Raw genomic sequence first — 22,152 nt, forward strand, 5'->3', positions numbered from 1 at the left:
AATTGATCCCGCCCTCACCTAAAAAACGGACAGCGGTAATAAAAAGAGTGAGACCTATCTGACGGCACATGGCGCTGCTGAGGGGGAAAAAGCCCCAGAAGGCTATTGACAGGGGGGGCAATTCAATGTTACACTAAAAGCATCATATAAAGGCTCAGCGTGGACATGGTGGTACTTAGGTGCACTCTTGGCCACGTTCTGAGTGATATGTGTAAAATGTGACAGGCAGCAGCCAACTTAAGGCGTGAAGCACCAAAAATGGGGCCATCTTAAACTTAAGTTCAGTAAAAAGGTCATAGTTAAATGATTATAATTGTCCTTATATCTGTAATTTTCCAGGTCTTTACTCGTCGTTAAATCACTACAGGTCACCTTTACAGTTTCAGAAAGAAAACCTGCAAACCAGCATCACCACAGACTAGTGCTCCAGTTACTATAAAAAGCAATCTGCTTTGTGCTGAGACAAATTCTTAGAAGATTTCCTACAATAACTAGAACTGCACCGGAACACAGGTGTATTTACTTCTCTGTGACAGTTTAAAAAAAATTTAACAATGGAAGATATAATGTGCTGATTTTTAAGATTTCTTGCAGTTTCAAATTATCCTCGGAGTCTGTGTTTTTGATGAATGAGAGGCTGAGCATGGGAATTTAAAAAAGAGGATTAGGCGCTGACTCACCACTCTGGATATTTAAAGCGTGGTGCTTGTCTATGGTCCACCCTCCCAGTTTGGAGGCCGTGAGTTCGTAGCCCTGTAGAACAGCCGTCCTCTTCTCCCACAGAATAAGATCTGGACACGACTCGTACTCATAACCCACAGATACTGGAGACAGACGACAAGATAAATGTAGCATGAGTGAACTGCATGTGTAATCTAAGCATTATTGTATATTCGATTTATCCTGTACTTACCAAAGGCTTCAGACAGGCCGTAGACCTTCTGGCTGTAGACGTCAGCCTTGTCCCACACAAAGTAATACGAGAGGTTGGGGGCGGCAGGAAACCACTTTCTGAACAGCCGGCCTTCCACAGCCACCATGAGGTGAACCTTCATCAGGTTGAAAGGGATGCTGGAGTGGCTGAGGGTCACTCTCAGTATTGACTTGTAACCTGGGGTCCTGCTGCTTAAATAGCCCAGTTTCATATCTGATCCTGGAATAGGCACTTCCTCCTGCAGGGACTGTGGACACACAAAACAACAAATGCTTATCGATGACAGAAAGAAAACACAAATCGTTAGCCAGCTGCGCTGTGAATGCTAAACCGATTAGAAATTATTGTCTTCGGGGGTTAATGTCTGGATTAAAAAGCGATAAGTCATCTTTTCTTCAGGCAGATTATCAATTTGTCATTTCTTTGGTCAGCGGCCACTCTCACCTTTGTCAGATATTTTTCACCGCCTCATCTCCAGCTGAATATTTGGACCCGAGGGGAATTAGAAATATCAATCGGACGACAATTACTCTCATGCGTGATGACGGATTTGTTCATTATGTACTCCAGTGACTATTTTTCATAATTGATTGAATAATAGCAGGTCCTTCATTAGGACAATAGCCTTCCCCGCAATCCATATGACAAAGGCATCACAATAGCTCCCCCGGGCTCAGGGATTTTATAGTCCGATATTATTAAAGTTAATTTGGATATTTCAGCTGAGGTCAGACTTGCGACCTCTCGATGATGCAGGAGTAGGTCAGCAGTCACACATCGTGCGGGGTTTGCGTTCAGGATCAAGGGTCGACAGCGCAGGTCTGGTTCACCAACTCTGCTCTGCTCTAATTAAGTCACCTCTGGTCGCTCGTCTCCACGGAGCAGAAGAGGATGACAATTAAAACGACTACGCACAGACTCACTGGGCATCACGTCCGATCTGCTTCCTTTCATCAGAGCGTAGCTACGCCTGGTTAACGGATCAGAATCCCCCCCCCTTTTTTGTGGACAATTTGGATGATGTCCCTGTAAAGTGCAGTTACAGCTCAAGGAAAGACGAGGCTGCTATAAATAGAGCGGACTGCATAACTAAATTCACTGATATGCCATAAATCTTATGAAGCAAACTGGGAGACAAAGTAATTAGGGAAGGGCACAGAGATGCCTGCTAGTGCAGCCACACATTCAGCTGCACGCTCAGGCCCCATGCAGGTGTGTTCTGGCAGCAACAAGACAAATTACATGTGGTCATGGGGACAGATATCAAAATGTATACAGTCAATATAAAAACACAAATCCTTTCAATTGGAACCAACAACCCTGGAGAAATTAAAAAACGTCCAGTCGGTTTTCTGCCGCGCGAGGTAATCATCATCACTCTGCGGCCGGACAGTACAATGTACACTGTAAATTGTCCAAGTTCCGCAAGCCAATTACACCAGAGAGATAAAATCACAGGACCGCCCTGAGCCAGAGTTACTATCACACTTGTGCTTGATGAATAGTCTTCGTGGTCTCTCCCAGATGTGTGGCATGAATCATTTGGAGGAGAGACCCGTGTGGATCACAACCTGCGGGGCAGTGGCAGGAGGTAAAGCAGGCAAGGGGACAATCACCTGGATCTCGGGCACGACGTTCCCCCGCTCGGCGCAGGAGCCGGCGAAGGCGGTGAGCGCGGCCGGCGACACCACGGGGCTGGGCCGGGTGAAGCTGCTGAGGTCACAGCTCGGGATGTCGTTCTCCTCGTGCCGCATAACGATGGTGTCCATGACAAAGAAGCGTCCCCATGGCAACCAGAGCGTGTGTTCCTGGGTGATGAATGGAGCGCGCTCAAAGTGCAGGGCGATGGCTATGCCCCCATTGGTCACCAAGTCAAAACTGGAACACAGACAAGGATGTCAGGGAGGATGAATGTTGATTCACTCACAAGTAAATACATTTCAAATACACAAAGTAAACAATGCATGTAATACGGTAAAATGGAAAAACCAACAATTTGCAGGGAATATAATGGATAATTTTCTAATTAAGTGTTGTTAGAGCATATCAAAGAGTCATAAAGTCTTATTTTGATAAATGGGGGTTGAAAAAAAGATGGTGTTTCATTGTTCAGCATTATCTTTCAGGCACACAGAGGCGGAAAAATGCAATAGGATGATTGATCACAATCTTATAAGCACATCTCTTAATTAGCAGTATAATCGGTATATTTTATTTGAAGTACAGTAAACGCATGAGTTCAGATATGACTGTTTCACTTCTGTGTGTGTGTGTGTGTGTGTGAGTGTGATGCACTGCTCCTGTGCTCACATTTATATGTGGGAGAAAGAGAGATTTGTGCTGCAGGATGGAAGCAGCCGCCACTTCTCTATCGATCTCTTAGACGAAGGCTGTCCACTCTAACATCAGTCTAAAAGCCCTGCAATGCAATCCCATCTACAGTTGCATTAAGGGGCCTCTACCTCTGCACTGACCTGAGTGGGTCTCGGCAAAACAGGCTGAGCTCGGGCGATTTCATCACCTCTAACTGCTGCACGGTGACACCGGCACGCCTGCACCTGCACCGGACTTCTGCAGCGCTTGTCACTTCTCTTTAAGAGCCAATTAGCAACGGGTCACCCGAAGGCTCGGGGGACGGGGCCTTATCCTCGCATGGGAAACATCCTTTACAGGTAAAGAAGCAGGTCCAAATAATGGCCTCTAAACGGGAAAAATCCCTCTTGGTTTAAGCTCCTATATAAAGAATCTGCTCAATCTAACTTCCCTTGAGGGTGAACATCTGATTGGCTGTGGCGATAAACAACGGTTTGTTCCGCCCTTGGTGTTTTGCCCTTGGCTCGGTATGAGCGGAGTGAGTAAGCCCGGCAGTGCGGAGGCTGCGGCGCTGACGGGGGGCTGGGATGGCGCTGCCCTTGTGCTGCCGCGATCCGTCAGCGAGCCATGCAGCTGGAGCCGGTCAGCCCGCATGACACCTGGCTGGCTCTGGCTATGCACGCTTAAAACACTTCTGGACAGATACCCATGGGCGGCGCGGCCAGCCGATGGTGAGATTCACTGGTCGTTATCGATCATGACAACAGCCTTAAGCCATGTGACAAAACTTATTAAGCTACCTACAACAGCCTTGCTTGCTCGTGCCCTTGGGGAAATGCATCAAGCTTGAAGAGTTAACCCTGCCAATGAACTTGGCATGCCTCATACAAATTATACACAATCATTCCTCAGACGATGTGTATTTATAATGAACTGGGCGGCATCAAGGACACAGCAGAGTTCGAAAGAATGAAAAAGAGCTGTGCAGCGTCGACCCTGAGGATGTAGGTGTGGTGGGCACTTCAGAGTGTGTGTGATTGAAAGGGGCGAAATATCACGAGTACAAATTAGAAATATTGAATCCCCTTATAAAACTACACTTTCATTTTATGTGGATCTGCACCAAATTACACACACTCCCCTAAACATGCCTGATTTATTTCAACAAGATCCATGAATTATTCTCAGAGAAATCAAAGAAAATGTGGAAAAACACCCAATCTCGCAATGTTAAAGTTAAAGAAAAATGTAATCCTGGATCTGACCCCTGAACCGGATCCACACCTAAATGTAATGGGTTCTATTCCTGATCTACACCACATCCTTCCAACATGTTTCATGGTTGATCTGTCCAGTAGCTTTTGCGTAATCCTGTGATTTTACAGACGAATAAACAATAACATTACCTCCTCGGCGGTTGGAGGTAATCATTGTTATTTTAAGGATGGATCCTTTTAAATCAAGTCATAGAGAGCAGGCTGGTTTGCTCCTATACATCACGGCTCCTATAGAAGTCCTCGCCTCACCTAATAATGTAATAAGCCGGACTCCATGTCAGACTTTTACTCATTATTGGAGAAAAGCATAAAAGGGAACGGGTCTGTCTCAAAGCTCAGCCAGGCAGAAAATGGCTACACAGCTGCAAAGAAACTAAACTAACCTCTTTTGTTTAGGCCAGAAAACTTTTCTAGATAGTGGAAAAGGTAATTTAAAAAAGTAAGCCCTTAGACAATAAAGAACACATCATAAAAATGAGTTGAGACAGCTTTCCTATTTCTAAGTGGCTGAACAGGTGCATTTCTGATTTCACGCTGCACTGAGCGTGTTTACAGTGATTGCAGGGGAGTTGCTGGAGACTGGGCATGTTTACAGGGGAACCTGGGAGATGGAGTAGTGTTTACACATATGCCGAAAGAGAAGAAAGAGTACTGAGCTTTGCAAAAAGGGAAAACGGACGGATGCATAAGAAAAATGGGACATGCATAAATGGGAAAGGGATGGAGATGAGGAAAGCCAGTGTGGTGGAAAGGACATGAGACCTGGGCTCAAGGAAAGCACAGGAAGCAAGTAAAGGAGTAGCGCCCCGGAAAGGAAAGGCTTAAGGGCTGCGGGTGATTAGAGGAGGAAGAGCGTGAAGGGATGGAGAGCGAGAGGAACGAGTGAGGAAGGTCAAGCTGATGAGGTGAAGATGAGAGATTTTTTTGTGTAAAACCAAAAAAGAAGAGGAGAGTGACAAGAAGACGGAAGCAGGAATGATCAAGATCAACCCGGCTGGCAGAAATGTGGGCCTTTAGAGTGCGAGTGTCTGATAAAAGTGTCAGGAGGAAGTGGGGCTCGGAGAGCAAACACCGATTCATGCTGTGCTGTGATAGAGGGGCTTGGTTCGCCACAAAGCTTCTCTAACACCGACCACTATGAGAGATACGGGGGATTGGGGGTTGGGTGGGGACTGTATTTGTGCGCAATCTGATCTGGAGGAAAAAAAACAGAAGCTATAAACACAATATTACTCGACGTTTCTCTTTTTCACAGCAAAACCAATCCGAGGTGTTGGTCTGCGTGTTCTGTGAGGAACTCGCGAGGAGCTGAAGCAGGTGGCGCCGAGTCGCCGAGAGAAAAAGCCACACGGCGACTTTTTCCCACGTGTTATTTTTAGAACTCTTCACGACAACAATTCATCTTTTCTCCAAACGGCTTCTCGTGGTACCGGCCATGAATCAACCAGCACCTAGACAATGAGTTTATTGACAAGGTCAGAGGCTTCTTGCAGAGGCAGGAGATGTATGGATTCGTCTGAAGAAGATAGCGCTAATGATCCACGTCAATCAGCGCAGTCAGTAAGTGCTACTTTATGGATGCGGGTTTTTAAGACAGCTACATCAGTAATTTGGGTTAGGGACCAAAATATTTTCTCATGCGTGACATTGATGGCAAATTAAATAAGTGACGACAAAAGGAGGAGGATGCACAGTAAATTAATCGCGTGTCTGCGGCCTCAACTTAAATGTCTCACTTAACTCTCTAAATCCTCCATTGTCAAATAAATAATGTCCATCTGCACTATGCTTCACAGCCCCAGTGAGCCGCTTTGAATCGGCATATTTTATTCTTTCCCCTCCCTTGTTGCTACTGAAGCATAACTTATGAGTGTACCAGAAGGGCTTTGTTTGATTTCTCTGGGAATTGAGCCGAGAACTCCAAAATTGGACCAAATGAAAGCGCAAAGCAGATCAATGGCTGTACAGTTTGCTGTGGCAACTGTGTTTTTTTTTGTTTTTTTTTTCTTCTCTCCGTGCCGTCATTAGAATTCAGCGCAGCTAAACAACAGCATCTGACAATAATGTAAGCATCACTGTGTCATCTCTGCAGCGCACGTTTAGGGTAGCAGTTAGTAGTTGTGTGTGTGTGTCTGTGTGTTGCTCTTACCTTCCATCCTGCCGGGTGATTGTGTAACCGTAGGACGGGTTGCTGATGAAACTGATGTTGACTCCGACCAGCGGCGTTCCGTCCGAGGTCACCACTTGTCCACGAATGACACAAGCATGGCTGTTTGGGAGTGAGAAGGAGCCACACAGTTACAATGATGGAACACTTACAACACTTATTTACAGTAGATGAACCAGTGCAAATACACCACAAATACACAAATAACTTCTGTAAATTACAGGGTGGGTATTTTATTGCATTACATTTTAGTTTTGCTATGTTTCTACTGTTATCTGCCCACCTGACATTTGGATAAAATATTAAAAACACATATCAATAGTAGGCAGTTTAATATGTCATAACCAGAAAGTCAAAAAATACCATCGCGATGAATCAACACCACAATAAAAACGAGTGTTTTCAGTTTCGACAAAGTGTCATTTATTGAAGAGCAGGATCTTGGATGTCACTGCATTGTAGAGGCATCAGTGATCCAATGCACAATGTCATATATATAAGTATATGATTGCTTTCTTTCACCAACAGAAATCAACCAGTGGGAAACGGTGGCTGTTATCAAAAGGAAATACTGTACACAATAAAAGCAGAGAGCTCCAACAGAATCAGAACATAATAACACCTCCTAGGTTTTCTCTGAGGGTTTTTCTATCCAGAATGGCAGGATAATGAGATAAGGACACTTTATTTTGCTTTTGCTCTAATTAAAAAAAAAGGAGGAGGATTTATCTTTTCCATTACAGAATGCAAGAGCGGGAAATAATAGGTCTGCAGATTGCAGGACTTGCTTGGCTGGTTATCAAGAACCTCGACAGATTTCCAGACTGACATGGAGTCTCCAGAAGCCGCATAAATTAGATCTGATCATCGGTCCCCGCCAATCAATAGTGGGACGTCATCCAAACTCAACTGCTAATCTCAGTGAAGTGATGAGACCAGACCTCGCTGTATCACATCCCCCTCGCTGAGCTCTGCCCTCGTCATTAGCGAGACCCAACTTACGGTCAGCCGTCGTTTCTGTCGTCGTTTGCAAAAAAATCGGTCCCCTAACAAATGCCTCGCTGCCACTTCTTCATTAGACCGTGGCTATTTTTAATACATTTGGGTCTTAAACACTGCCACATACTGGAAACAATTAACACTGGCGTGTTAGTAGCTGCCCTCAACATGTCCTTACCAGAGGCAAGATCATTCACCCCACACTATCCCGGTCCCCAGGAACCCAGCTTTATGTTAATTAGGGCGGGTCTCCTTCAGAGGACCTTGGCCGTCCACCACCACACTGTTAACCAGCGAGGAGATACTGCTCTGAATCCTTGAGCTTATAACCAAAGATCTTTCTAGATTTACATAGAATTACTACTAAAGCTAACCCAGCGTTAGCCTGGCTGTCTACGATTAATCATTCATGCCGGCAGTTTATTTTAGAGTCATGTTTGAAGAGGCAATCATCCACACTTTCTTCAGACGGAGCTGTGAAAGTGGAACTATCTCCTCGCTGCCTCTGTGAACCACATGGGGAGATGATTCCTCGCCGTCAAGACAAATGATTTAAATATTGACATCAAATACAGCAGAGGGGGAAAAAGCAGCAAAGGAACCATGAAGCGTTCCGTTGCAGAAACTTCTCCCCCCCTCATGTGTGAGATTTCACTCGTCCAGGAGGCTTCACAAAGTCGAAAAAAGGACAATATCTCCAACCTCCAGTTTATCGTACATCATCCACAGAGGGCAGAGTGAGGACATGCGGTGAAAAATAAACAGGTGAGGCCCCCGGACTCGGCAGGACATCGTCTCTGCTTTGGCTTCTTTTAAGAAGGAGTATTTTGGACGACAAGACTTCAGTCCAGTCAAGTCTTGAGATGGATTTTGCCGCGCGTGACGCACACGCTCGTCTCTGCTCCGCTAACGTTGTGACATTAAGAACTTGCACCATTCGAAAAAGCAGTTCTGAGCAAACTGTCGATGTCGCAACAGGACAAATTTCAGTATCTGCCTTTTCTAAGTGGCGGTGTGAATCAAGGTCGCTGTCGGATAATAGTCTTTTGGGTTTCGTCTGTTGAGAGGAGCCCGATTAATATTTACAGCAGTGACTCACTACTTCTTCTACTAATTTACCACAAACCACAGAGGTGTGCGTGTCGCTTTGGAAAACCAATGACAGTTAACAACCACTGGTTAACAAACATAAATATCACAGACGTATGGCGGCAATACGGTATAAATTTGGAAAACAGTCCCTTTTACCAGCACGAGGAAACCACACTGCTCTGTAGTATTTCAGACGAGATACAAAAATATACGTTAGACTTAAGTATAGAGTACTTTCAATGAGCAAGGCTAATAAATGGCACCATCACCGCAGAGGCAACAAAAACATCATTACCAATGCAAATGACTTGATTATAGGGTAAAGCCTGCTGCAAATACAAGCGTGTCACTGCAGCACAGTTGTTGGAGGCAACAGAGGAGACACCAAGGTAAATTTCCCGCTCTCCAAATATATAACGCTGCTAAAAAGCCACTGAGGAAAAAAAAACAAACAAGAGATTTCCAGGCACTAACGGCCTAATGCTAATAAAAGAGTTGTAAATAAAATAATAAAAGTGCAAGCCCGTAAATTAAGGGGATGGCGTCTGCCTTGCTATTATAAGCCAGCTATCAATCTTCGGCCAAATTGTTCCACGGACAAAGTCCCTGTTTACTATTCTAGGCAGCGCCCATTGCCGGGCCTGGGCAGCGTCTCGTATTATGTGTCATGGTGGAGAGTCGAGACATTCTATGCAGTGGCAGATGCTTTATTTAGTGGCACCTTTGCAGCTTTTTGTGGTGCGAAACATCAGAAATAGCACTCCAACATGTCTACTAGCATGAGGAAGTGGTTAGTGGATCAATAGAGAGATGATCGGGTGACAGGGGGGGGGCAGGCGTATCGGGAGGATGCTGAGACCGGGCCTGGAAGGCTCATCTGCAGCCCAGAGCCCCCTGTCACAACTGCTCATATCTGTCAGTGGGTGGGGAATGAATACCAGGCATGAATAATAGATCACCACTGATATTTTTAGGTGAGCCCAGGCCTCCAATCTTGCAGCTCATCTCTGGATTCTTTGATTTTACTTATTTATGACTGCATCTTCTTGTGAGAGAGAGACAAGAGTATTACTCAATCCCGTAGGCCTCTGCCTCTGTCCAGTGGAGATCTGCAAAATGTTGAGTGGTTCTTGAAAATCCGGGGGAAAAAAATGTCAATGAGGGAAAATGTCACAATGTATGTTACGAGTGGTTCTCTGAGGCGTCCGAGTGAGCCCACGTGAGAAGGCAGCAGGAAAATGTAAATTCACAGCGAGCGAGTGGATGTGTTGATTATGATTTCTCACACGTGTCACCTCTAACCTGATCATTCCTTATTTCTTAAGCTGCTTTCAGACACACACCGAACTCCGTTTTTCTGAAATTTTCCAGAAGCACTTTATATGACAACACAAAATGTCCTAATCGGTTGCTATGGACATTCAGTGGAATTGTCAGAAAACTGAAGCGTGTGACGGACGCAAAACTGAAAAAAAGTAACAAATAGAATACAAATATCTCAGGATCAAAAAGAGAAGCGATACACGTAGAAGACACAGATCAAAATGGCAACTTGAAAAGAAACTGAGGTTGTTGTGACTGAGTCTGACCGACAGAATCTGCGGCTGCGTTCTTCATTTGTTAAAGACTAAATGTCCGACCAGATTTTTCTGTGCATTTTACGGAGTTCATGTCTGAAACAAGCAAACTACGGCGTTAAAGACCAACAGGCTGAATGCAGACTGTTTCCGTGAGGTGAGACTGAACACATTAGGTTGGCAATCATCACACTATTCTCAACAAGCACCCAATAATCAAAAGATGATTATACCAAAGGAAATGACTCCTGCTGGACCAGGAACACTTCTAGAACTGATCTGTCCTTCATGTACAAAGCAACAGCTCCACTGGAGTAAAAACAGTGACGTGTGAAACCTTCCAGTTTGTAAGCCTCAAATATCATCTGCTTAGTTTGTGTGATTTCTCTGCTGTTTTTGTCGCCATTCTATGAAATATTATCAACGGAGAAAAAAACCCAACTTTCCACTATTTTGTTGTGATTGTTTGTTTCGCAGTGAGTATAATGCGCCGAGATGAGAGAGATCCATAACCAAGCGAGATGCAAATAAGGTGACACAGCCTCGCGAGCGATTAAAGATGAAAAGAGACGGAGACAAAGGGAAAGGGAGGCAGGGGAATCTTATGGGACTCTGACAGCCATCCTGCCTGATATGAAAGCGTCTCAGATTCCATGGCTGGGGTGTCGTGAGCTCTGCCGCTGGGAGTGGGCCTCAGATGGATTACAGTAAGAGTAATCACAATACATGAATATGAGATGCCTCACTTGCCAGGGAATGCTCTTTGCTTTTTTTGCCACATTCTATGTTTGTCAATCATCATCTGTCCATCATCCTGGGAGCGGTGTGCGCCACCAGTCCCTGCCCATCTCAGCCTCCATCGCCCATGGCTGCCTCCCTCACACAGACATTTTGTTCCAGGGGTTGAAAAGAGCAAACATTTTACATCCACCGCGATGTCAGTGCAATAACCGTAGCATTGTAATTGCACGGGCCGACATAAATAAACGAAAGCCGCCGATTGATACGTGCTTGCACCTGAAAAGTCATTACCCGCGTGAGGTTAGCTCGGATGCAAATTCAAACTGCATCGCTGTTGAATCTAATGGAAATGAGCAGAGCCGCACAACTGTGTGTACAATCAAAGTCAAGCATACCGGGCGGCGGAATTAAAATGTGAAACGTATTGAATCCAGCATCTGACGGAATGAGAGTGGTCTCACTAGAAACCGATGCATGAAAGACCCAAGGAGGACGTGGAAAAAAGAAAATTCAATTTAATATTGATGTCAAAAAAAAACCCTCCCCCATGAAAATAATAGCTTTCGTCTGGCTGCGGAATCTCACACTGTGCGGGGTGTCTGGTGGGAGGAATGGACAAGTCACTCACTTGCCGTCGAAGGGGTTGGCCCCGGGGACGATGTGGGTGCTGTCCCTGCCCACGAGGAAGCGCACCCGCTCGTAGAAGGTCTGCAGGTTGTTCTGTGCGGAGGACATCTGTGTCTCCTGGATGATGTCCAGGGGGTCCGGGGAGCCCACGCACAGGACGGTGGTGTGACAGGTTGACTGCAGACAGCAGTCCGGATCCATGCAGTCCACCAGGCCATCTGACAAGGTCAAACACACACATCCTCTCGTTTAACAAATACCTGGACACACACCTGGCAAGAGAAACCAAGCACTTATGTATCTGAGTCACCGGGACGTTATTAAGTTTGGCTGCTGTTCTACTACACGACTGCATGATCTAATCCTGGAGAACATTCAAAAATCCAGCAGTGCTCGTTGTCATTTTTAATCTGTAATTCAGATGAAATAATGCAGGGACAGAGGGAGCTGCTGTGCAACGCACGTTACTTTGCTGAAGTGGGTCATCGGACTCCCTACTCCTTGCTTTCAGGGTCTATCTGGCCAGATGGGTGATAAAAATAAACCCTGCTGTCAGGAGTCAGTCAAATCCCCGGCAGCACCCAATCTTTGCCACTGAGAGCCGTGTGGTCCCTGCACAGTGTCACGGGGAGACAAACAGCCTCTGCATAAATAAGGGATGCTAGCACGTAGCTTAAGCCCAGAATAAGGTCTGGAAGAAAGGAAGTCACGTCTCCCACTTGGCCCTCGAGAGTGGTGCGGCCCCCTGGCCCTGGTGTGTGTGTGTGTGTGTGTGTGTGTGTGTGTGTGTGTGTGTGTGTGTGTGTGTGTGTGTGTGTGTGTGTGTGTGTGTGTGTGTGTGTGTGTGTGTGTGTGTGTGTGCCTGGCTCTGGCACACACACAGTTAGAGGGCAGAGCCGGGACTTTCTCCCGGGGCCAGCGAATGCTCGGTGCTTTACGCCCGCTAGTCTGCTTTTTAATAAAAACCCGGTGTCCAGCTGACTGACTGGGAGCCATTCCTCTTCCTCGCCTACAGAAGAGTACAAACGAGCCTGGGAAGCATAAAGCAGGTACAGTGTGGTCGATTCTATCGTGTAACTGTGTTCGAGTCCCTGATGATGCTCAGCCGGTGTCAGAAAAGGTAACGCTACACCGATTGTGATTTTACCTCCATCGTTGTCCTTGACGTCACTGCAGGCCGTTTCCATAGAGGTGTCACAGCCAGTGCCCCTCCAGCCCAGCTGGCACACACAGTACCAGCCATTGTTACCCAGAGTGCACCTACCATTGCCATTGCATAAACCAGGGCAGCCCTCTGTGTGACAAAAAAGGACAAAGACAGCGGTTGGCACAGAATATCAAGTAACGCAGGTTTAATGGGACACAGATGAATACTGTTAATAGAATTCAAACAGTAAAAACGATGACAACAAAGCAGCTTGTTGATGACAATGGATTGTTGCTAATATTTTCTAGAGAAAGACTAAAGTCATTTTAAGATTTTAAACGTGTGAGAGTGGCGTTAATGACCCTCCGCTGAAGTTGATTAATATCATGAACCTTTTGTGAAGCTTCTAATATCCCTTTGCAGTAAAAAATCAGATAAGAGGGATCTTCTAAATCAATATTCACTTATTACAACAGTACATTGGGCTTATGCTACCGAAGCTGGGTAATGAGGGTGCTGGTGTATATATGACGGCGTTCTCGCACATAATTGGATCCGTATTTTTATGCGATTTTCCAATGTGACCATCATTATGATCATAGAATTACCGCTGCTGTCGTCGGCAGAAAAAAAAGAAAAAGAAAACAGAATAGGCTGCAACAAAACTGCATTAGTTATTGAAAAAAAAGATGTATATCAGTACTTGCTCTCCGTTTTGATAAATGTTCTCCAGACACTTGTTAGAAATCAATAAGATTATCCTACAGGGAAAGTGGGTGTTTTGTCGTTAAGAGAAGGAGAATGCAGAATATTAAAAAAAAAAGTGGATGAGGCTGAGCTCAGACGCATTATGCAGGGGATGGAGGGAGGGAGGGGGGGGGGGGGGGGCCTTGGCTTGCACTCGCTGTGTTCCTGGGCATGTGACTCCAGGGAAGCTAAAAGCAGGCTGGAGCAGAACGACAGGTGGAACATTCCTCTGTTTCTCTCCGGATAGGTCTTCACAAGGGCATAGATCAGAGGATTATTTCGCCCCATTTTTTTTCCCGGGGCTGTTTGGAATTTATCTGGTAGCTCTCGCATCCCCCCCCCCCCCCCAGCTGGAGCAGAGGCCGAGGGTAACATCTCCCCGATATCAAAACGCACGAGTCTGTCACAGTCTGTGTTGTTAACAAGACGTCGAGATAGAGAGAGAATGCTAAGCTGACCCATTTTATCAACTAGAGAAGAGCGGGGCAGCCGTCTTGATGCTCTTACATCACACGGGGAGAACGGGGGGAGCAAGAGGAGGAGGAGGAGGAGGAGGAGGAGGAGGAGGAGGAGAGATGGGTGCGGTGAATGGGAGACATTCATTAAAGTCAGAGAGGAGGAAACAGTGATGAGAGAAAAAGTATTTAGAAAGATAAAGGTATAGAATCAGCACCAAGAACAGACGGGTATGTAGATCACAGGGTTCAGTGACATCAGCTGCTTTTTGGTTTGTTGTTGAGTCGCAATACAATGACTCAGAGAAGAATCCACATTTATACATATGATTGTACATTTAATCCTCATAAAGCAAAATCGAAACTTGACTTTATTTGAAAAACTCTGTAATTACATTTCCAACGTTCTGTGATTCCTTTTGATCTGATACATAAAAAAACACTTTAAACTTTATCCGACTGACGTCTTTCATTTCAACACAATAACTAAAGACCTGGCTTGATGATGCCGTGAAGCAGCAGGGAATCATGGGAGTTTATTTCTTCACCACAATTGCCAATGAAAATCTACCTGACGCAAAACAGACGCGGATGAAGTATTTCAGTATAATTCACGTTACGCTAACGGAAACGAATAATCGGGATCCATTACGAGTGACCTAGGAGAAAAAACGCTACCTGGCTAATTGTCTAACGGCGTGTTTTTCCTTCGTCACACATCATTTGCCCCCGAAGTTACAGCAGAGACGGGCAAACTCAAACTCAAGGTTAAAGCGGATGTGCCGCGATTAAAAGGCGATCAGAATGAAACGTCCCATTACCTGGAATTAAACTGGGGATTTCTCTGGATTTGAACATTTTGGATAATGTGAGTACACAAGTCAAAAAGTTATATGACAAAGGAGGTCTCATCGCTTTTTAGACATTTTAATGAAGAGCTGTTAGATATTAAAACTTTAAATTAATCAATTGTTATATAAGTTTCACATTAAATTATAAGGACACACTCAGTCAGGTGGAATGTCCTCATGAAAACAAATTTTAAAAATTACAGCAACAGCAATTTGTCCCTGTGCTTTCACAATCGCAGCCATTCATCTACACTTTACACATTTACTACAGAGGCGGAATATGGGTTTTTGTTGAGTTGTGAATAGCTCCTCAGAGACCGAATCAATACAGGTGAATAACAAAAGCAGCATGCACCGGTGTCACGCTATTCAACCACGGGGATGAATTGTGGAGCATTCGAATTTTTTTTGAAAAATAAATAATTCCATCTCCATTTTCCTCTTGTTTCCCTGAAGAATAGGACTGACCGTCGAAGGCTAATGCCATTAGATAGCGTCTTGCCTCCGAGACACGTTCGCGCATTAGCTGTCCTTTTATTGAGCAAATGGACAAAACAACTCCGGTTGGACCAGTGGAGACAGATGATTAGTGCGCTCTGAATGTTTATTACGAGGATAAATAAAGATCCGCTCTCTGCTGGCAACAGTTCAACTTAATTGGCAGCCCTTTCAGAGAGGAGCCCCCGCTGAGCCCGGCCTAAAACAGCTCCAAACGTGAGCGTGCGAGTGTTCGAAGGACTCCTCTGGCAGCCGCTCTAATGCCAGGTGGTCCATTACCAAGGACACAGTGAGAGTGAGAGAGGGTGCTGCAGGCGGAGAGAGGCGGAGAGAGGCAGGGTTGCAGCGCAGCCTCCACCCCCTGCTTGCCCTGCACCAACCAGACCATGAACTCTTTTAATTAGATAGGATGCGGCCTCAGCACCTATCAGGCCCCGCTCACAGCTGCACACTCATCCATAATGCATGGCACAGGTTATGAAGCCCCTTTCCACCCCCCCTCCCCACTTTTGAGAAAGCGAGGCTGCACACAAAACCCCAAGAAATATTCAACACGTAAAGAAAAGCGGCACAACTTGACTCACCAGGTGCGAAAGTGCTAAGTGAAGATAACGTGTGACGACATGGCAAAAACGTTGATGGCGGGGTGGTGGATCTTTAGAATGAGTCGTTTGGGGGCGACCAGGGGTGCGTGAAGTTTGCATATGTCGATGTAGGGGGGGGGGGGGGGGGGGGGGGGGGCATGGTGTGTGTGCATGATTTGTTACAATGGGAGGAAGGCAAAATTGAAGGAAGGAGGTATGCCATACCTTTCACTACCTTATCCAGATAGTGAGCTTGGGAGATAAAAGACACAGGACATATAAGGGAGGTTTGAACAGTGCCACTTCTATGACAAGACGGCAAGCCACGGTGTTAGTTTACATTACAAAATGTAAAGAGGAAAAAAGAAATGTGCAGTCATGAAGCAAAAGCATGCACTACAAGCACGACAAACACGATCCGACACCGAGGGAGGTGGGATGGAGACAGGAAAAAAGACGACGGGGGGTTGAGGGTGTGGAACACAGAGAGAGAGAGAGAGAGAGAGAGAGAGAGAGAGAGAGAGAGAGAGAGAGGGTAAAAAAAAATGATATGTTCAGAAAGAACATTTCAATCTGTCCCCATTTATCAACTGCCAGGATCGGCAGAATATCTCAGGGGAGTATTTCAAAAAGCAACATGATTGATGCACATATTACCGCCCTTAAATCTCTCAAGCAATATCAGACAGGGGGTCAGGATGTTCGACAAAAAGCACTTTTAATCTCGAAACACCGCTATAGACGATGAGGTCACCGGAGGCTTTGCCGGGGCCGCGCCGGACCTCCCGCGCTCTGCGGCGCGGGGCCCGGGGCCAACGCAGAGCTCTCAATAATGAAAATTGATTTAAATTGAGATCTTTGGCTTCTTAATGGATGACACCGAGGAATATTCTTGTCGAGGGAGTGGGGATCTCAATATGGCACTTATAAAAGGCCCATCAATTATGTAAGGCCGGCATATAAAACATTCACAGATTGAGTCGAGGCTCAGTGCTCGGGCGGCTCCGCTCCAAGATGTGCAGGAGAATACTGCGAGAGGAAACAGCTTCATCTCTTTGAACGTGTGACAAAGCTCTCACCTTTAAGACGAGCGCTCGGAACTTTTGTCCCGTCTGTGTATTAACTCAGATGTGTGACAGTTGCAAATTTCATGTCCATTAAAATGCTGCGGCAGAAGAGGGACGAGGCGGCCATTGTGATCCCCACTTCCCTCGGTGACGCCTGTATTCCCCTGTAAGGCCACAGCTGTCAACAGAGGGCCAATGGATCTATTACTTTAACGACAGGACGTTTTCGTTCCAATGATATATTATTTTGGGTTGTTTATCCAACAAGAACAAATTATACTTTACGTAACATTTTGTATGCAAGATATTAATCAGTAACATTCAAGTAAATGTGCATTACCATATTCAACCCCTATTTTATTTGATTATCTTAATTATTTATAGTGTTCTACTTTATTTATTTGATTTAGCTTCTATTGATTTATGATTGCTTGATATTTGAATTAATTTTGAATTGTTTATACAAGTTTTATCTTGTAAAGCATTTTTTTAACTTTCTTTATTGTTAACATTATTCTATTGCCCTTGGATATATAGTGGGATGGAAAAACAAAATAGATATATTGGAAATACTCTTGTGTACCAAATATCTCTAAATTACACATATGTATACATATATTTCATTGTTGACATGTTATAATTTATGCACGTTTACATGTATAATCGAATGTTCATGTTTACATTCAACAGCACCTTACAGGTTTTAAACTAAATAAGTTTTCCAAACAATTATAAGCTTTTTCACAGTTTTTCACTAAATCTCCATTTGTGTGAATTTACTGACGGGGTTGCTAATTAAACTTTAATTTAATCTATTCAGTAAATGAACTTAGTTTCTTCCCACAAGAGAAGAGAAGAGAGGAGAGGAGAGGAGAGGAGAAGAGAAGAGAAGAGAAGAGAGGAGAAGAGAAGAGAAGAGAGGAGAAGAGAAGAGAAGAGAAGAGAAGAGAAGAGAAGAGAGGAGAAGAGAAGAGAAGAGAGGAGAGGAGAGGAGAGGAGAGGAGAGGAGAAGAGAGGAGAGGAGAAGAGAAGAGAAGAGAGGAGAGGAGAGGAGAGGAGAGGAGAGGAGAGGAGAAGAGAGGAGAGGAGAAGAGAGGAGAAGAGGAAAACACAGGATGGTAAACTTGCAAACTTGCAAAGCAGGCATCTGCATGTCCTCTGGATGATCTCCGCTGATGTTCACAGGAGGTTTGAGAGTCCAGACTTTGAATATCGTGAAGATAAATCACATTAAAACACTCGTCGAAAACTGTCAAACCTCAGAACATCCATCAACAGAACCCCAAAATGTCGTCATGCCGACCTGGCAGTGGGCACTTCAACAGAGGTCAGAGGTCAACTATTGCTAATCTATGAACACAGCTTGGCTGCGTCTGTTGTTGCTGGTATTTACATATTAACACTGATTCCTTAGGAGAAACTAATGCTCATAACAGCAATATCCTCTCTTTAGGAAAGTAAATTTTCAATATATGGTAATTCAAACACTTTGGAAAGCAAGTTGGCTTCTTCTACCTTTTTCACTATTCCCTGCGTAGAAGATTTGAACAAAAAAATATAAAGAGCCAACATTTTAAACGCATGAATCACTGTTTGCTTGCTCTGCTGCACAGTTATGAAACAAAACACACAATGCTAGATAACTTCTCTCTCTCTCTGCAAACACAGTGAAAACTCTCAGAACTTTTGGGTTTAAGCGGGTCAGTGTTTTCAAGAACAGCTCTTGACATTCGGTCAAGGTCTCGAAAACTTCTCTTCGACAAGTCTTTACAGACAACTGTCGGTTTGAAGCTGCAGCTCGAAGTGCCGGTCGGCCGTGCTCACAAGGACTCACACGTAAGCATTGGAAATTAATAGTAAATGGAAAAAAAGGGGGGGGGGGAAAGAAAGAGATGAGGAAAAAGGATGAGTTAAAATGAAAGGACACCTTAGCACATTCCCACATTAAAATGCAAGAAGGCAAGCCTCAGATCCTTGAGTAAACCTGTTCATGCTTTACCGAGTTGCACAAATTCAATTAAGCATGCTTCCCCCCCCCCCCCCCCCCCTTCTCCGAATGGACCCTTCCCCTCACACCCAGCGCTTCACACACACACACTGGCAGACAGACAGCCCCACGCCTTTGTTGCCCCCCCCCCCCCCCCCCCCCCCCCCCGGACCCCCTTTTCTAAACACACACATACATTCCCCCCCCACCCAAACCCCCAAAACCCTCTTCCCATCCTACCAATAGTGCAGTGTTCTCCGTTCCAGCCCGGGCTGCATTCACATTTGCCGTCCTTGCAAGTGCCATGCTCGTTGCAGCGAGCGTGGCACGCCCTCTGGTCACACCCGGTGCCCATCCAGCCGTCGTCACAGCGGCAGGTGCCCGACACACAAATGCCATGGCCACCACAGTCCGCTGCACAAATCTCTGTGGGAGACAGGGACATAGAAAGAGACAAAAAAGAAAAAAGAGGAGAGTGAGGGGGGGGGGGACAGACACAGAGGAGGAGGGATGGAAGGGGAAGACAAGGCGGTGACAGGACAAGGCAACAAGGGTGAAGAAAAGACAAATCCAGGAGTTATTGTCAGGGAAAAGGCGGCCACGCTTCACTACCTTGTCTGATGGCGGCTGAAAAGAAATTCCTGCACCTCATAAGGGGCAATCCTTTCTGACAATACAAATCTAATAAGTCCATTACAAAGTAAAGACATGGATTGTGGCGACCTTTGCAGACTTATTCTTCCCCCCCCGTGCCTCCTCTCCTTTTTTTAAATTCACCTCTTTCTATCACAAAGGAGGTAAAGAGTGGGAAAAAAAAAAACATGGCAGGAGCCTCTCGCAGGAACAACATCGGCGCTACCATCTTGATTAAAGTGTACATTTTTATTTCCTGTGTGGTACAGTGCTCGCAGCTTTGCCATGGACTCAACTAAAGGATGGAGGTGAAGCTCCGCAGCTTCACGTCTATATCTGCTGGCTTTTATTCTACCTATAGGAGCAGTGTACCACCGGAGGGAGGACGTCCAGGGAATGAAGGGCGACTGAGCGACGGAGCCACAGTAGAGCTCGGCTGGTGCCATTGTGCGGCGGCTGAAAGACCTCCCTGCCAGGCTGAGATAGAGCCCGGGACATTACCCCCGTCTCATGAACTCGAGGGAGAGTATGACAAGACCAAGACTCAAAGAAATTAAACACTGACAGATTACTTATTAATCGCATTGAAATGTTAACCTCTTTATTAACCATTCTGTTTCAAAAGAGGCTTAGCCGTATGGGCAACGAGGAACAATAGCCGCGTATTTCTGGCTTATTAGCCAAGCCAATTCAAATATGACCACAGGGGACCCAACTGGAGGTAAAATCTTTTAATAAGTCAATTACTGCCTATTTTGTCATACAAATTAAATTTGAGGGGTATTTTCACCCACAAACCATAACATGACATTACCAGCTTAAAAGGCTTTTTAAAAAATCACTCTCCCCCCAGCTAATTACAGCCGAGCACTTTGTTAAACTAGACAAATGCTAATTTTACATCCGACTTTTGATTTGGAGTTACAGCGTCAGAGAAGCGTGTGAATATTGAAAATTCACACACGTACCCAAAACAATCATTACACATGCAAACATAAAAACATCCCTCATTAATAATTTTCTGATAACCATTAATTGAGGAACGATGCCTTAAGACAATATTAGCACAATTAACGTCTTGAGTGATTTCACTAGCACGTATGTCGACTTTAAAATGTAGAAACCGACCCTCCCGCATCCTTCCTCTGAATTATCAGAGCAAAACATGCTGGTCAGGGAGAAAACAGACTCAGACTAACTGTGAGACAACAGCTCACTTGTGAAGAAGAAGGGGGGGAACCTTTAACATGATAAAGCTGCAATTACAGCCTGCAGGCAAACCCTCATTATCCGCGGTAAGAGTCGTCCACGGTGAGAAACACCCTCATCCCCACGGTGGCCGTAACCATTTGCACTAAAGGAGCGTGTAAACAAACTTTCCTCTGGGTGGGAGAACGGCAAAAAAAAAAACGGCATAAAAACACACATATTAAAGGACATAAAACCTCAGGCATTGTTTTATGGGCAGTACCGGCCGCACTGCCGACCGCGCACGTCCAGGTTGTACTGTTCCGAAAGCCGCACGAGAAAATGAGTTTGTGACTTAAAAGTATTGGGGAAGGGGGAAGGGGGGGGGGGATTACAGAATCTTGAACGATATATTAAAGGATTTCCGTCTTTTGCGTTACCCCAGTCTCCAAGGTTATAGGCTAGTAGCTGTACTACGGCAGCAGCGAGCTTAGTGTTGTATTAGAGCACAGAACGCTCGACAATGAACGGGATAAAGGAGGATAAAGAGCCAACTCATCATCATTTACAGAGCTCTTTCTTTCGCGAGGCAGACTCAGACTAACTGCCCATTTCCCTCAAAATCCCCAGGATTACCTAATAGGTCATTGTGTCTGCTCGGAATATAAAGGGATTCGTTGGAGTTTACCGCTGGACTCCAATTTTAGTCCTCATTTCAGAAATGTTCTGCGAGGATCAAACTGTCTCGTCTTAATAACGGCAGCTGGAGGCGGGAACTGTATCAGACAGAGTTGACGTGATATTTACACGTGAGGTCTGAAGCTTATTTTATCCGACAGAAAATAACAATACAAAGTAAGAACAGTCTCATTAATATATTTTTACGGTTGATATAGGTGTATATTGTTATTTAATTGGTCTTAAAGTAAAAGAAGCTGCGGTTAATGTTCAGACCTGGTGTTGACATCCGTCCTGAGAGATCCGATCACGATTGGACAACGTTAAGTTTGTCTGTTCTCACCTGGGATTCAAATTCGTCCTGATTGTGTCTTCTGTGACCTCCTGGGATTAAATCTCACTTCCCTGCTCTACATGCAAAACAGTCATGTCCGTCATTAGAGTTCTCCAAGACCAAATGATGCTGATTTTACCCAGTCTGAGATTATAACAACGAAAAAATCCAGATGTTAGCTGGTGTTTTGACCAAGGAGCTAAAGAGAGCAGGTAGAGTCAGGAGGGACTGAATGAATGAATGTGTAGATCGATCA

General features: G+C 45.2%; 1 protein-coding gene across 13 annotated transcripts in view; it reads right to left on the reverse strand.

The window, feature by feature from the left end:
- The window catches only part of tenm4 (teneurin transmembrane protein 4), a 158,210-nt gene that overhangs the window by 38,839 nt on the left and 97,219 nt on the right, over positions 1 to 22,152 (reverse strand). For 8 of the 13 annotated variants that reach the window (XM_034604130.1, XM_034604128.1, XM_034604132.1 and 5 more), the window contains 8 exons: positions 19,304 to 19,489; positions 16,235 to 16,261; positions 12,875 to 13,021; positions 11,729 to 11,945; positions 6,674 to 6,793; positions 2,551 to 2,812; positions 914 to 1,181; positions 681 to 824 (listed from right to left, as the gene is read on the reverse strand). In XM_034604130.1, coding sequence (XP_034460021.1) covers positions 681 to 824; positions 914 to 1,181; positions 2,551 to 2,812; positions 6,674 to 6,793; positions 11,729 to 11,945; positions 12,875 to 13,021; positions 16,235 to 16,261; positions 19,304 to 19,489 — 1,371 coding nt within the window. The remainder of the gene's footprint in view (positions 1 to 680; positions 825 to 913; positions 1,182 to 2,550; positions 2,813 to 6,673; positions 6,794 to 11,728; positions 11,946 to 12,874; positions 13,022 to 16,234; positions 16,262 to 19,303; positions 19,490 to 22,152) is intronic. The other 5 variants (XM_034604133.1, XM_034604131.1, XM_034604126.1 and 2 more) reach the window with 1 other exon arrangement.

The sequence above is a fragment of the Hippoglossus hippoglossus genome, chromosome 13, assembly GCF_009819705.1.
Source record: "Hippoglossus hippoglossus isolate fHipHip1 chromosome 13, fHipHip1.pri, whole genome shotgun sequence".
In the NCBI taxonomy this organism is placed as follows: Eukaryota; Metazoa; Chordata; class Actinopteri; order Pleuronectiformes; family Pleuronectidae; genus Hippoglossus; species Hippoglossus hippoglossus.